The 14,581-nt window shown below is 37.9% G+C and overlaps 1 protein-coding gene across 2 annotated transcripts in view; it reads right to left on the bottom strand.

Moving 5' to 3' along the window:
• The window catches only part of DNAH6 (dynein axonemal heavy chain 6), a 261,133-nt gene that overhangs the window by 165,906 nt on the left and 80,646 nt on the right, over positions 1–14,581 (bottom strand). For both annotated transcript variants that reach the window (XM_045446656.1, XM_045446657.1), the window contains exons 12-16: positions 13,680–13,800; positions 10,406–10,557; positions 9,440–9,592; positions 5,305–5,556; positions 1,605–1,733 (exon numbers count right to left, since the gene is read on the bottom strand). In XM_045446656.1, coding sequence (XP_045302612.1) covers positions 1,605–1,733; positions 5,305–5,556; positions 9,440–9,592; positions 10,406–10,557; positions 13,680–13,800 — 807 coding nt within the window. The remainder of the gene's footprint in view (positions 1–1,604; positions 1,734–5,304; positions 5,557–9,439; positions 9,593–10,405; positions 10,558–13,679; positions 13,801–14,581) is intronic.

Below are 14,581 nucleotides of genomic sequence, written 5' to 3'. Positions count from 1 at the left end.
GTACCTCAGTTCCTACTGCATACTATCCTATCTTGTAGATTAGTTAACTTAACAATTTTGAATCCTAGTTTTCCAATGTATAAATCTCAAGTACTGCAACCGTCACATTGTCTAGTGCCACGGTCATTATTCTGCAGATTGCCCCCACCAAGCCCTGGGCTCTGGAGTGGAGAGCTCCTCAGAAACTTGCTGGCCATCCATTTGGGGCTCTGGAAAATAGGTACATTCCCATGTGAGGTCCAGTCATTCCTCCAAGACTATTGGGGAGACTAACAACACCTCTCTCACTGCTGGTGGTTCCCTGGTTTTGACCCTAGGAATCTTTTCTTTTCCATTCCCTTCTTTTTGGTCTCTTTGGCACTTATAGCTTTTAGTCATTTCTCTTCATTTTTTGAGGCATATCATTTAGCCTTTGAAACCTACCCTTTTTTTTAGGATCCTATCCCCTGGCTTAGCCAAAGTCTCTTGTTTCACTAAACTGGCACATCAAACCAGGGCAATTCAGGCAATATTCATGGAATCATAACACACCCAGGAATGTAAAAGAAGCTCGATTATTACTTAAGAAAGACTAGAAGGGTTTTAACTGACCACAATTAAAAATCTACATACATGGGGCGCCTGGGTGGCTCAGTCGGTTAGGCGGCCGACTTCAGCTCAGGTCATGATCTCGCAGTCCGTGAGTTCAAGCCCCGCGTCGGGCTCTGTGCTGACAGCTCAGAGCCTGGAGCCTGTTTCAGATTCTGTGTCTCCCTCTCTCTGACCCTCCCCCGTTCATGCTCTGTCTCTGTCTCAAAAATAAATAAATGTTAAAAAAATTTTTATTTAAAAAAAATCTACATACATATATTTAAAAAAATTTTTTTTAAACGTTTATTCATGTTTTGATAGAGACAGAGCGTGAGTGGGGGAGAGGCAGGGAGAGAGGGAGACACAGAATCCAAAGCAAGCTCCAGGCTCTGAACTGACAGCACAGAGCCCAACATGGGGCTCTAACTCACAGACTGTGAGATCATGACCTGAGCTGAAGTCAGACGCTCAAATGACTGAGCTACCCAGGTGCCCCTACATATATTATTTTTTTATTTTTATTAAAAAAATTTTTTTAATGTTTATTTATTCTTGAGAGATAGAGACAGAACATGAGCAGGGGAGGGGCAGAGAGAGAGAGACACACACACACACAGAATCCGAAGCAGGCTCCAGGCTCTGAGCTGTCAGCACAGAGCCTGATGTGGGGCTCGAACCCATGAACCATGAGATCACGACCTGAGCTGAAGTCTGATACCTAACTGACTGAGCCACCTGGTGCCCAGAACATACATATTTTAACATAGAAACTGTAGTCCCTGGTCTGAGAGTTTATCTACAATTCATCATTATTTTATATTAAGAAAGATATTTTATCTCTTATGTGTACTAATCTTTAAACACTTCAAATTCAGAGAACACTTCACATTTGCATTTCAGACCATTCCAGCACAGTGCCTAGCACATAGGCATCCCAATATTGAATGTTTAGAACTACATTGCTGAGGGTGTTTGTGCATGAATGCCATTTCTATGCATATGTTTTAAAAACAGATGTGTAGAGCTGTTCTTACCTTAAAATTCTTCTGATAGGATTTATATTGAAATGCACGTTTTTGAAGATCATCTAGAACCAACTGCAGATCGTGCAACATGAGCTTTATTTTGTCTTGGTCAGCAGTAATATCTAAGATCTGTGGATCCTGTAAAATTAAGATAATTTTTGATTAGTCATTCCTACTTTTTCATATGGACCATTAAGTGAATTCATAAACACTTCCAAAAATATTTTTTCTAATTCTTTTCACTCTGATTTTTAGAAAATGTTAGAGTGGCTGTTTTTCTTGCATTTAAAAACAATATATGTACATCGTGAAAAGTATAAAAATGTATAAAGAAGTGTTATGGGGACACCATTGTTTTTCAATAGGACCTAATATATTTTCCCTCTTCCACTTTCATTTCCAACACTTCAACAAGACTTCAGGTAAGGAGAGATGCATGCAATAGGAGAAAGAAGGAAGAGGACATGATCTAAGGGAAATTTTCTTTTTACAATAACAGAAATAGAAAGCCCTTTGATTTCTGAGAGGTAGGAAGAGAGAAGATAAAGAATAAGTGGTCAGATGTAAGTTTTCTGCCTGACCTGTTAGGGTTGAAACTCTGTCCAGTGAATGGGAATGAAAAGGTTCAGATGCAAAGAAGAAGCACCTAACTAGGTTTGGGAGAATCTGAGAAATTGGGAGAATCTGAGAACTATTATAGCCATAGTTTGGGAGGCTAATTTCTGATTCAGTATGGTACTGCACTCAAAAGGGCAACACGTTCTAGAAACAGCTAAGGGAAGTGTCTAGGCAGACGGGCCTTGTGTTGACACTCTGGTGCCTCCTAGCTTGGTATGGCACGTAGTGGATCATGAAGTTCTCATGTGCTTGAATCTAGTGATGGGAACTGCTACAAGGACTGGTGGACCAGAAGCAGTCTGAGGTCAGGATAAGAAGGTGATAGATCACTTGAGACTGTAGACTATGGTAGAAATGTTGGACTACAGCAGCAGTGGTCAACATGGTACCTAAAGAACCAAGAAAGACCCTTAGCTAACAGCTGCCCGGGACAACTAGGCCCAGCCCAGCCAAACTGCACTGGAAGTCCTGTGGTCCAAAAGGCAGCAAGAGGACTGGATGCCCCTTCCCTCCATCCACCAGGAGGAAATTCAGACTCCCACTTCTGGAGCAAGAGGTGGGAGACGCTGATAGCAGGGGTGAAGAAATGTCTGAGAGGCATTGTGAATTGAATTAAAATCTATCAAAAAGAGACCAAGCTAGAATGAAATGGACATTTCAAACTGAAATAAACTGACTTATCATCAACTGTCACACTTAGATTTTTTTCTCCAACTCCCCCCATCAGCAGGAGTAGAGGTCTTGACAGCAAGATGGTGTCATTCATGAAAATAATAAAGTTGTAGTTCTTTGCTCAAGAGTGATAATGAATTCATTCCAAACCCTCTATGAAAGAAGCACTTGCTGAGAGAACTTCTGCTGTCACTTGTGTGTGTGTGCATCATGCATGATCACACAGGAAGCACTTGCTGGCACTTGCTCTCTCTAGCAATCCACATGCATTTATATAGTTAACAGCAGACTATCAACCATTGGAAGTAGAATGTCTAAGCTTGAATCCTGGTTCCTCCCTCTGTTATTTGTGTGACCCTGGGTAAGTTACTTAATCTGTCCCTGTTTTCTTCTCTATAAAAGGTAAATGATAAAACCTTATAAGTGCTCTGAGCATTAAATGAGTAAAACATGGAAACATATATAAGAATGTTCCAAGAGGCATTATTCATTATTGTCAAAAACTGTGAACAACCCCAATTTCCATCAACCATGAAATAATTGCATTGTGGCATAGAACGAAATACTATTTATTTTTTTTAATTTTTTTAATGTTTATTTATTTTTGAGAGAGACACAGAGCATGAGTGGGGGAGGAGCAGAGAGAGAGGGAGACACAGAATCCGAAGCAGGCTCCAGGCTCTGAGCCGTCAGCACGGAGCCTGACGCGGGGCTTGAACCCACAAACCGTGAGATCATGACCTGAGCCGAAGTTGGACGCTTAACCGACTGAGCCACCCAGGCGCCCCTGAAATACTATTTAGCAACAAAGGTAGATAAACTACATCCAGTCACAGCATCACAGATGAATCTTAGGACTGTAACAAAATCAAATAAAGGGCATACTGTATGATTCTATTTAATTGAAGTTCATACACAGGCAAACTTGATTTATAGCATTAGAGTTGAGGGTAGTGGCTGCCTTTGGAAAGAAAGAAAGGGCTAGTGGTTAGAGGGCATCCTAAAGGTAGCAGTAACATTATGGTTCTTGACATGAGTAATGGATATTTGGGTGTGTTCCATTTTCTGATAATTCATGAAGTTGTAAAGTCATTACAGTTTTTTTTTTTTCTGGTGAAATATACAAGACTGTTTCCATATAAAAATAAAAATGATAGCAAGTCCTTAGAATAATACCCGACACATAATAAGCGCACAATAAATGTTAGCTACTTTTATGTTTCCATGTCAATATGTATAAGTGTATATCATAATCTTTAATGTCTGCATTGTATTTCTTTGAGCAAATGTACCCTAACACATTTTCTTCCTCCTCTGTTGATGGACATTGAGATTTTCCCAGTTTTTCTTATTTGATTATAACTTTATATGGTTTATACTTCTGTGATAAGATTTAGTCAATGTTAATAACAAAATAGTAGATCATTACAAAATTATATTTTCATGTGTGCTTCTGGTAAGAATCACCCAGAAATCTCTTAAAAATTACCCTTGTATCTTTTGGGTAGTAAAATTGTTGCAAGTTGACCAAATATTCTTCATTATAATTTATCAATATACTATGCTTCTTCCTAAATGGGAATTTTCTAATATGTAGCAAAGCAAACTTTAAAATTGTGACAATAGCTGGGGCGCCTGGGTGGCTCAGTCGGTTGAGCGCCGACTTCGGCCCAGGTCACGATCTCAGGGTCTGTGAGTTTGAGCCCCGCATCGGGCCCCTGTGCTGACAGCTCAGAGCCCGGAGCCTGTTTCAGATTCTGTGTCTCCCGCTCTCTGACCCTCCCCCATTCATGCTCTGTCTCTCTCTGTCTCAAAAACAAAGAAACGTTAAAAAAAAAAAATTAATTAAAAAAAAAAATAAAATTGTGACAATAGCTACAAAATATGTTAAGAAGTTATAAAAGCACTCATTTCAAAATAATAAATACAAGTCAGGAGAAAGAAAATATATACACTTTACTTGCAATGTTCTGGAATTAATTCAGCACTTAGAGGTTCAGAAACACATTCAATTTTAAATAGCAGCTCAAAGACATTGTTACTTGGTTAGAATGAAACCACAAAAAAATAAAAGTTAAATTGGATTAAAATGAAATATGATCCTTAAATAGTTTAATTAAAATATAATAGTCAAATTTTACACAGATTATTTTTTTATTTTTACTTATTTAAAAAAAAAAATTAATGCTTATTTATTTTTTGAGAGAAAGATAGTGTATGTGAGCAGAGTAAGGACAGAGAGGAAGACAGAATCCGAAGCAGGCTCCAGGTTCTGAGCTGTCAGCACAGAGCCCGATGTGGGGCTCTAATTCACGGACTGCAAGATCATGACCTGAGCCGAAGTCAGACGCTTAACCGACTGAGCCACCCAGGCACCCCTCACAGATTATTATTTTTTTTTAATCCTGCTTTAGTTTACCTGTGCGTGTAGCTTTACTTCATTCACTTCATTGGTTAGGTCTTCAAGATCTCTACCCAAATGCAGAGAAAACTGCTTAATGCTTGTTTCTCTGTCACCCACAGATTTATCAATGGCATTCCGAACTGCAACAATGGATGGCTTCATAGTAGCGAAAACAGCAAAGTCTTCAGGAGGTGTGGGAACCTGATACTGTTCAATGAGCTTGTACATTTGAATCACTACATTCCCTTCATCTTCAAGGCTTTCGATCTAAATAAACAGAAACACTAGTTGCTTATTAAATATATCAGAGTCCTATATTCCCTTTCAGCTTTGTCTAATAGGAGATAGCCACTGTGCACTATGAACATCACACATTCATAGCCAGCACCTGAGGCATATGTTTAACATTACGATCAAACTGGCTGAACCCTGCTGAGTGATAAATACAGTGATTGCTACAATACAGGTAATCAGGCCCAGGAGGTAGGTTGTTCAGAGCTGAGCACAGTTAGTATTACTCTTATAAATGTTTATTTTCTCTCTCTCTCTCTCTCTCTCTCTCTCTCTCTCTCTCTCTCTTTTTTCTTGCCAAGCATTAAACAGTAAACAGTGCCAATATTTAGTTTTCAGAGACAGCATGTACCATCAGGGTGCTTAGTTGTAACATTTGAGCTTCCAGACATGTGTGCTGAGCAGGGATTGTCCAGAGCAGCTCCTGAGGCGTGCACAGGTCATGGTTCTGACCGCGTGTTCCCCACTATCCTTTAATAAATACTTTTACTACCTTCAACTGACTATTAAACATCTTCGCTTTGATGTCCCACCTTCAGTGGACAGTGCCTTTCCTAATTTTGTGGGAAGGGACTCTCTGGTTTTGGGGGAAGCCTTCTCTTTTCCACTCTGCCATATGGTTATACAGGGAGCAGCCATGTTTGGACAACTTGACCCAACCTCCTGGCCACAAGCTGAACCAAGCAGCACAAAACTGGGACTTCATGAACTGGGCTGAGTCTGCCCTCTCTCTGAACATGGGAAGAATTAGACGGTAGGTGTTGGCAGAGGCCATTTGTTTCCATGTAGAAACAAAGCATGCCGTTGACATGAGAAGAGAACTGCAGAGAGGCTTTTAGAGAAATGGTTCCCAACCGTTAGCTTGAGATTCACAATCACCTTGCTCAACAGATTGCTGAGCTCTTCCCCTGAGCTTCTGATTCAGAAGATCTAGGGTGGAGCCTGAGAATATACATTTCTGAGTTTCCTGCTGATACTAATGCTGCTGATCTGGGCCCACCCCTCCAGAACCAGCATTCTAGAGAGGAGCAGAGATGAGAGATGGAAAGAGAAAGGCCTTTCTGGTTTATTTATGCTTCTCTAGTTCTAAGTTCCTATCCTCTTTTAAGGCTAGGCTCTATGCACACCTTTGGATTCCAGAAGATAACCCTGCAAACTTAGAATAAATGTTCTCATCTTTCCAAGCTAACTATGTGAGTTTTTGTTACTTACAACCCAAAGTTGAATGTCTTAATAACATCTTGAACAAGTAATAAATAGAACTAAGTTTCTGTATACCAAGATCTGTTCATCTTCCTATGTTTCCTATACTTGGCATAAACATATGTCCATGTTTCTCTGAGAGCGTCTTGGTTTACACAATATCCTGACAGAATGATTAATAGTGCCTCATTCACTATCAAAATTGGCCTGGTCAGACAGTGATTATGTGGCCTACCGCACTCATACTGGTTAATGATACCTGTTCCCTGCAGAAAGCTAAACAAGAGTAGTCATAGACTTCTCTTGCTGTCCCCACGTTCAGTTGCCCACTTAGTCCTTTCAATTCTACTAAGTAAATTTACTAGAATCCATTCCTTCTCTCCTATCCTTGAAAAATATAGCTTTAGCTACAATTTATCAGCTTTCTCTACCAAGCACCCTTTCTCCATCGTGTACCAATTGCCACATCCTGCTCTTGTCATGCTGCCTCAGGTCTTTGCACACAGTTACCCTCTCCTTGGAATCCTACCTGAGTAGATGTGTTCTAGGACATAGCTTGAATATGCCATCTTCCACAAAGCCTTCTGTGATTCATAGCCAAGAATGACCACAACTCCTCCCAGTCCTACAACAGTATCCTGTACCTATACACATTATATAATAATTATCTGCTTTCATTATAGACTCTGAGCTCCTTGAAGGCAGATTTACTCATTGTTGTAACCCCTGTCCTCTGTAAGTGGGTGTTCACTACACTTTCTGAGTTCCAAAAAAAAGCTGTTCATGTATGGAGAACGTCTCCCTAAGGGAAACTGCCTCCCCAACACAACACCCAGAAATGCACACACAACTTGGTGGGGATGGACACAGTCTGGGTTTTCTGCATGGCGCATCAAGTCTCCTGTTCAGGAACAACAGAGTGAGAGCAATTTACCCTCTGCAATGTGATCCTAACTTCCTGTCATAGTTTATATAACAGGATGGAGGTGGGAAGCTGAATGCATTTAATAGACATTGAAAATTAATATTGGGGGGAGAGAGAGAGAGATTCTCTCTCTCTCTTGGTGGCTGGCTAGACTTGCAGTATGTAACTTGGGAGCTGCTCTCAGCCATGTTTGCTGCTGTGGGATGAAGAAGCAGAAGCAGCAAGTCTGTAGAGAAAGAGAAGCAGATCAGATCTTTAGAGAGATGCAGAAAGAAAGGCTGGAGAGAAAGAACTACCTGGATTTCCTACAGTCTTCTCATTACTGGTTCTGGTAAATTCCTAAGCCTACTTACCTTTTTGATGAAGGGGTAGGGTTCCATACTACTGAATCCTTAAATAGGGCCCCCTTGGCCTAAGCTAGCTCATTGAGGTTTAGTTATTTGTCCAAAGCACCTTAATGACTACAAATTGACTACAAATTGGCATCTCTAGACTCCTGAGATAATATATATGTACATCTGAGGAAAAGCCACAATACCTGCCCTTTTGTGAAGATGAGCTTCTTTAAATGAGAAACAAAATTGTTACATTTAAATTAGTGAATCACTGGGTTATACACCTGAAACTAATATAACATTGTGCATCAACTATACTTCAATATAAAAATAAATTCAAAAATGTCAAAAATGGTTACTTTTATGGGACCATGAAACAGCCTTTACTGTTAAGAATATGTAACAGACTATCTAGTGGTTAATGACTTATCTTACTCAGTGCACATTTTTTATTTGTAACATATCTGCAATTTCCAGATATTTAAGAAAATAATTTACCTCTATTTCAAATGTCAATTGATATGAATGAAAGCTTATGAAAAATGACAACTGAAATTAAATGCTAGGTTGCCTGTCACAGGGAAGATCCTGTGAGGAGGAAACCAAATTTCTAGAGAGAAAGAAATAAGGGAGACAAAGGTCTAAGTGTGTGTGTGAGAGAGAGAGAGAAAGAGAGAGAAAGAGCCAGTGGGCTGATCAACAAAAGAGTAAGTGTGTGTGTGTGTGTGTGTGTGTGTGTGTGTGTGTGTGTGAGAGAGAGAGAGAGAGAGAGAGCGAGAGAGAGAGATGACCCTACCACCAGCACCACTTAAGTCCCATATCTACTCTTCTCTCCCAACCTCCACCTCCCTATGTAAGCTAGTTTGAATTGGGTTTTATTCCTAATGGTGAGGTTCTTGACTATCATGCAGATATGGGTTAAGGGTCAAGACTTCCATTATGACCAATATATAGATTACAATTCCATGATCATTGATCACAAAGAAGAATTGCAATAAACCATGATTGAGAGCACTGACTTTGCAGTCAGAGACCCAGAGCTGGGTAGACCCAGCTCTACCATGTAACAAGCTTTGTGATCTTGGACAATATAACCATTTTTAGTGTGTTTCCTCATCTATGGAATGAGAATAAAAATTATCTACACTTCTTAAGTTTTTGTGAGGATTAAAAATGTAATATATATTTAAAAAATTAGTGCAATTCTTGACTAGTGGTGAGAGTTTGATCAGTGTTAGCTGCCATTATTGCTGTGACGTAGGGTATTCAATTATATTGTCTGAAAGTGTTCTAATATTTTGATAGCTGTTTGTTGACCTTCAGTCTCTCAATTTTTATTTGTTTTCCTTACCTACCACAAGGTCTGGAATGTTGAGTCATATAAAAATCAACCTACCCTTTCCTGAATTTCATCAAGAAATACTAAGCTGTTAACATATTCTATGGTGGTAGTTGGAACAAATTCAAGTTTATACTCTGCATCTTGTGCCTCAGAGATAATGGCATCCACTTTTTTCTTGCTTTGACGAGGAAGCATATAATTTAGCACCTAGGAAAGAAAAACAAAATGTAAATCATAACTATTTAAATATTGCCACTTTAATAAATATTTTAAATAAATCCTAATTAAATTAGCAGATATTGGCTCTGTCTTCTGTCATTTACACTAGGGGTCAGCAGAGGCTTTCTGTAAGGATCAGATAGTAAATATTTTAGATTTGTACGACATACCATCTCTGTTACAATTACTCAACTCTGCCCTTGTAGTGAGAAAGCAACCATAGGTAATACAAAAGCAAACTGTCATGGTTGTATGTACAAAACAGATGGTGGACTGGATTTACCCTGTGGGGTATGGTTTACCATTGTCTCACTGGAGGTATTTGAGAATATTATAGGTATACCCTGGCTCCAAAGGAAGACATCAAAATTCTTTCAGGATCAATACAAATTTCCTCACCTCTACAATTCACCAAAATATAATCAGATCTTTAGGGACAGTTTCAGAGCAGGAAATGATGTCCTAAACTTGACCTCAACCAGCATTCCCATGGGGACACTGAGCTGTTATAGTAATATCTCTTCTGCAGGAGGTGTTGAAATGCTCCAACAAAGAAAAACAGAATGGGGAATAAGAGGCTACTCTAAGGCCTGTAAGTGCCCTTCCTTCCCTCATCTGAAAGCCTACTATGCTTGGGACAGAGAGAATATGAGACTTTTCTTAGATATTAAGGATGCTCAGTAGGTTATGTTAATTTTAAACATTTGCAATACTACAAAATAAAGATAGGCTATTTGTGGTGGAAAAATTATAAAATAATTATACAGACTACAATTAAAGTGTTTCCTAGTTCATAATTACCTCCAAGCATCGCAAAGGTGATGGGATTAGTTTTTCTTTTAGCAGCTTTGTATTAATGAGCAGCAATCCTACATTTCTGGTGGGTCTTAGAGCTATTGCGTCCTTGTGCTGTCTGTGGTATTTTTCCAGTTGTTCTCCAAAAAACTTAACATCTACATGAAATTATAATATAAGGCATAAAATATATATCAAATTTTAAAGGGTTATTATGAATATGGTAAAAATCATTGCATTAATAAATTTACATACATATTTATAATGCTATTTTCCTAATGCAGAATTCCATGTATAACTTCAAAATGTTAATTCATAATGCTTTATATCTTGTCTTATACTAAAAAAACTAATAGTCAATAATGTAAATATGTTTTATGGCTCCTATTAAGAGATGGAAGATAAAAATAATTTGTAACTGCATTAGAGGGTCTAGTCTGGAATGGACTGGATTTTTGAGTCAGGTTGGTTTGAAGTTGGGCTTACTGGAAGGGTTCTTCCACATGGCACCTCCATGTAAACTATTTTGAGGACATTTACAACAAAAGTTTAAAATACAAGAGATTGAGCATAGCTGAAGTTATCTCCATTCCTCTTCCCAACACCTGTCTGCCAACCCTGTTCGTACATCATGGTTGAGGCGTTTGTTGATGTGAATCTGCCATACGTCACAGCTGCAGTTTGATAATCTTCCCATTTTCATTTTCTCCCTTCTCCAATCTATCTAGAACCACTGGAGGCCTGATTACTTTTGAATACAATTGTATCATACTGTTGGTCAAAAACAGCTCCTTCTAATACATATGCAATACTAAACTACTTTGCTTGTCTTTAAAAATCCTGTATGCTCTGAGCCTGTAAAAAATTAGCTAACTTTATATCCAAGTGCTTCTTCCACCTGAGTCAGAATGATTTCCTTACTATTCCCTGTTCTCTCTATATAACCCTTTTCCAAAAAGAAAAGGGTGTTGATTCTTGTCTTTACTCATGTCAACTCCTCTTCTGAATATAAGGGGAAGTTTGACATAGCATAAAGAACATGCAGTGTTAGAAAACCTAAACTCAAGTCTTTAACCCATATTTGGCTTTGTGTAAGTCACTTAATCTTTCTGAGCTATAGCTTTCTTATAACACAAAAAGGGTCAACAATTATCTATCCTACTCATTTCAGAAGGTTTAGATGTGTGTATTTTTGAGAACTGACAAAATGAGATATCAAGTAATCTGAGAAGTCCTCTGGTAACGAAACCTGTATGATGTTGCTTGGTCTAGTATTTTCCAAACTTATTTGAACACAGAGTCTTTTTTCATGGTATCATGTAATTATCGTTCAGAATAGTGATCCAAGCATTAGAAACAGAGTAGACTAGAACTGATTCAGGTGGAAAAGGAGAGATAACTCCTAAAATCCTAAGACGTTTAAAAAATGAAGAAACCCTATGAGTGTTGTTAGACTCTATTTGGAGAGTCAACACCAGAATAATGGGTACACCAGAAGAAAAGAGGAGGTAGAGAGGTTATTTAAAGAAATAATGGCTGCGAACTTCCCAAACCTGGAGTAAGAACTAGACATACAAATCCATGAAGCTAATAGATCACCTTACTATCTCAATACAAAAAGACCATCTCCAAGACATATTATTACAAAACTTTCAAAAGTCAATGATAAAGAATCTTAAAGGCAGCCAGGGAAAAAAAGAAAGTAACCTACAAAGGAACTACTAGATTCATTAGACTATGAGCAGATTTCTCAGCAGAAACTCTACAGGCTGGGAGAGAATAGAATTATGTATTCAAATATTTGAAAGACAAAAATTGCCAGCCAAGAATACTCTATCTAGCAAAGTTACCCTTCAGATATAAAGAAGAAATAAAGATCTAAGACAAATAAAAGTGAATGGAATTCATCACTACTAGAACTCCCTTACAAGAAATGTTAAAAGGAGATTTTGTCTACCTGAAATGAAAAAATACACGAAACTTTGAGTAAGGTGATAAATAGAATCAGAAAACTGTAACTCTATTTTAGAATAGGGTGTTAAACAATTATAGTATAAAGGTTAGAGGAAAAAAGCATTAAAAATAACTATAGCTACTATAATTTGGCAACAAACTCACAGAACATAAAGAGATAATTGTTGCAACATAAATATAGAAGGGGAGGAGGAAAATAAAAGAACCTGTATAGGCAAATGAAGATAAATTACTACTAACAGAAAAAGGACTATTTTATCTATGAGACATTTTTTATAATACCTCACAGTAGCCACAAAACAAAAATCTAAAGCAAAGAAAGACACACACACACACACACACACACACGGGAGAAACAGACCAATTCATCATAGAAAACCACCAAACTAAAAAGGTAAACAGAAAATACAAAGAAAAAAAGAGAGAGAGAAAGAGATACAAAACAACGAAAAAACAAAAATAAAATGGCAATAGTAAGTCCTCATATATCAATGATCACCCTAAATGTAAATGGATTGAACTCACCAATAAAAAGGCACAGAGTGGGTGGCTGGATTGAAAAATAAGACCCTACTATATGCTGCTTTCAGGAGACTCATCTCAGCTGCGAAAAACATAGACTCAAAGTGAAGAGGTGGAAGATGATACTCTAAGCAAGCAGTAACCAAAAGAAAGTGGATGTAGCCATACTGATATCAGACAAAATAGACTTGAAGCCAAAAATCGTAAGAGACAAAGACCATTATGTAACGATAAAGGGGCCAATAGATCAAGAAGATATAACAATCATAAACATATATGCTCCCAACATCCAAGCACTGAAATGTATTAAGCAAACACTATCAGCTCTTAAGAGAGAAATCAACAAGAATACAATAATAGTAGAAGACTTTAATACCCTACTATCATCAATGAATAGGTCATGCAGACAGAAAACCAACAAAGAAATGGAATTGAATCACATTTTAGAACAAATGGACTTAACGGACATACATAGAACATTCCATCCAACAGCAAAATATACATTCTTCTCAAGTGCACATGCCACATTCTCCAAGATAAATTAAATCTATCTTAGTAAATTTAAGATAATCTTAGTAAATTTATCAAATCATACCAACTATGAGGATGTGGTAAAAAGTAATTCTACAGAAAATAAGCCAGAAATGAATAAACTTGTCTTTTATCAGGCCAACTTTTTTTGGTCATCATTTCTGTCACTATACACCAATAAACAGAAACTAGACTACTATAAACCTCGATGTCCCTCTCAAAAATAATTAGTAAGGACAAATGGAAAACTTACCAGGTTCTTGAAGTTTAAGAGCTTGTAAATCAAGACTTTCATTTTCCTTGAAGAATATATGGAACTTTTCAAACGTAGCTGCATATAATTGGGCAGATTCAAATGCTGCTTGTATGGTTTCCTAAATGTTATAAATGAACAGACAAATAAAATTATTTTTTTTCCTGAGCAGAATTCAACTCAATATAACTAAAATAAACACAAATGCCTTCTCTGTGTCCAACAATATGCTTTGACCTAGGGATACATAAGTGAGGGAAGATACCATCCTTGATGTCAAAGAGCAGTTAATGGATTCTCTTATGAAGTAAAAGAAAAAACACATCTTAAAATCTGACTTTTGAAAACTGTTCTTTATGATTAAAATGAAGCATACTTATAATTTTTTAAATCTGAAACAACTCCTCAACCCTTGTCTTTTTTTTAAATTTTTTTTTAACGTTTATTTATTTTTGAGACAGAGAGAGACAGAGCATGAACGGGGGAGGGTCAGAGAGAGGGAGACACAGAATCCGAAACAGGCTCCAGGCTCTGAGCTGTCAGCACAGAGCCCGACGCGGGGCTTGAACTCATGGACTGCGAGATCATGACCTGAGCCAACGTCGGCAGCTTAACCGACTGAGCCACCCAGACACCCCTCAACCCTTGTCTTTTAAGGGTTTTACATTTTTTAAGTGACCTTTACATTTTGAAGAGTATCTCGTGTGTGTGTGTGTGTTATATCTTATAATGCATAATTTCAGTTATACATTCTTGGTAATAATACCACAGAAATGATATATGTTCTCACTGCATCATAGAAGAAGGCACATAACATCAATTTGTCCCCGAGATGTTAACATGTTAGTTAAGGTGGCGTCTGTCAGGCTTCATCACTGCAAACTTACTATTTTCTCCCTGAA

The sequence above is a fragment of the Leopardus geoffroyi genome, chromosome A3 (assembly GCF_018350155.1).
Source record: "Leopardus geoffroyi isolate Oge1 chromosome A3, O.geoffroyi_Oge1_pat1.0, whole genome shotgun sequence".
NCBI classification, from domain to species: Eukaryota; Metazoa; Chordata; class Mammalia; order Carnivora; family Felidae; genus Leopardus; species Leopardus geoffroyi.
Note: the sequence above shows the minus strand (reverse complement) of the source record. Positions and strands in the feature narration are given on the sequence as shown.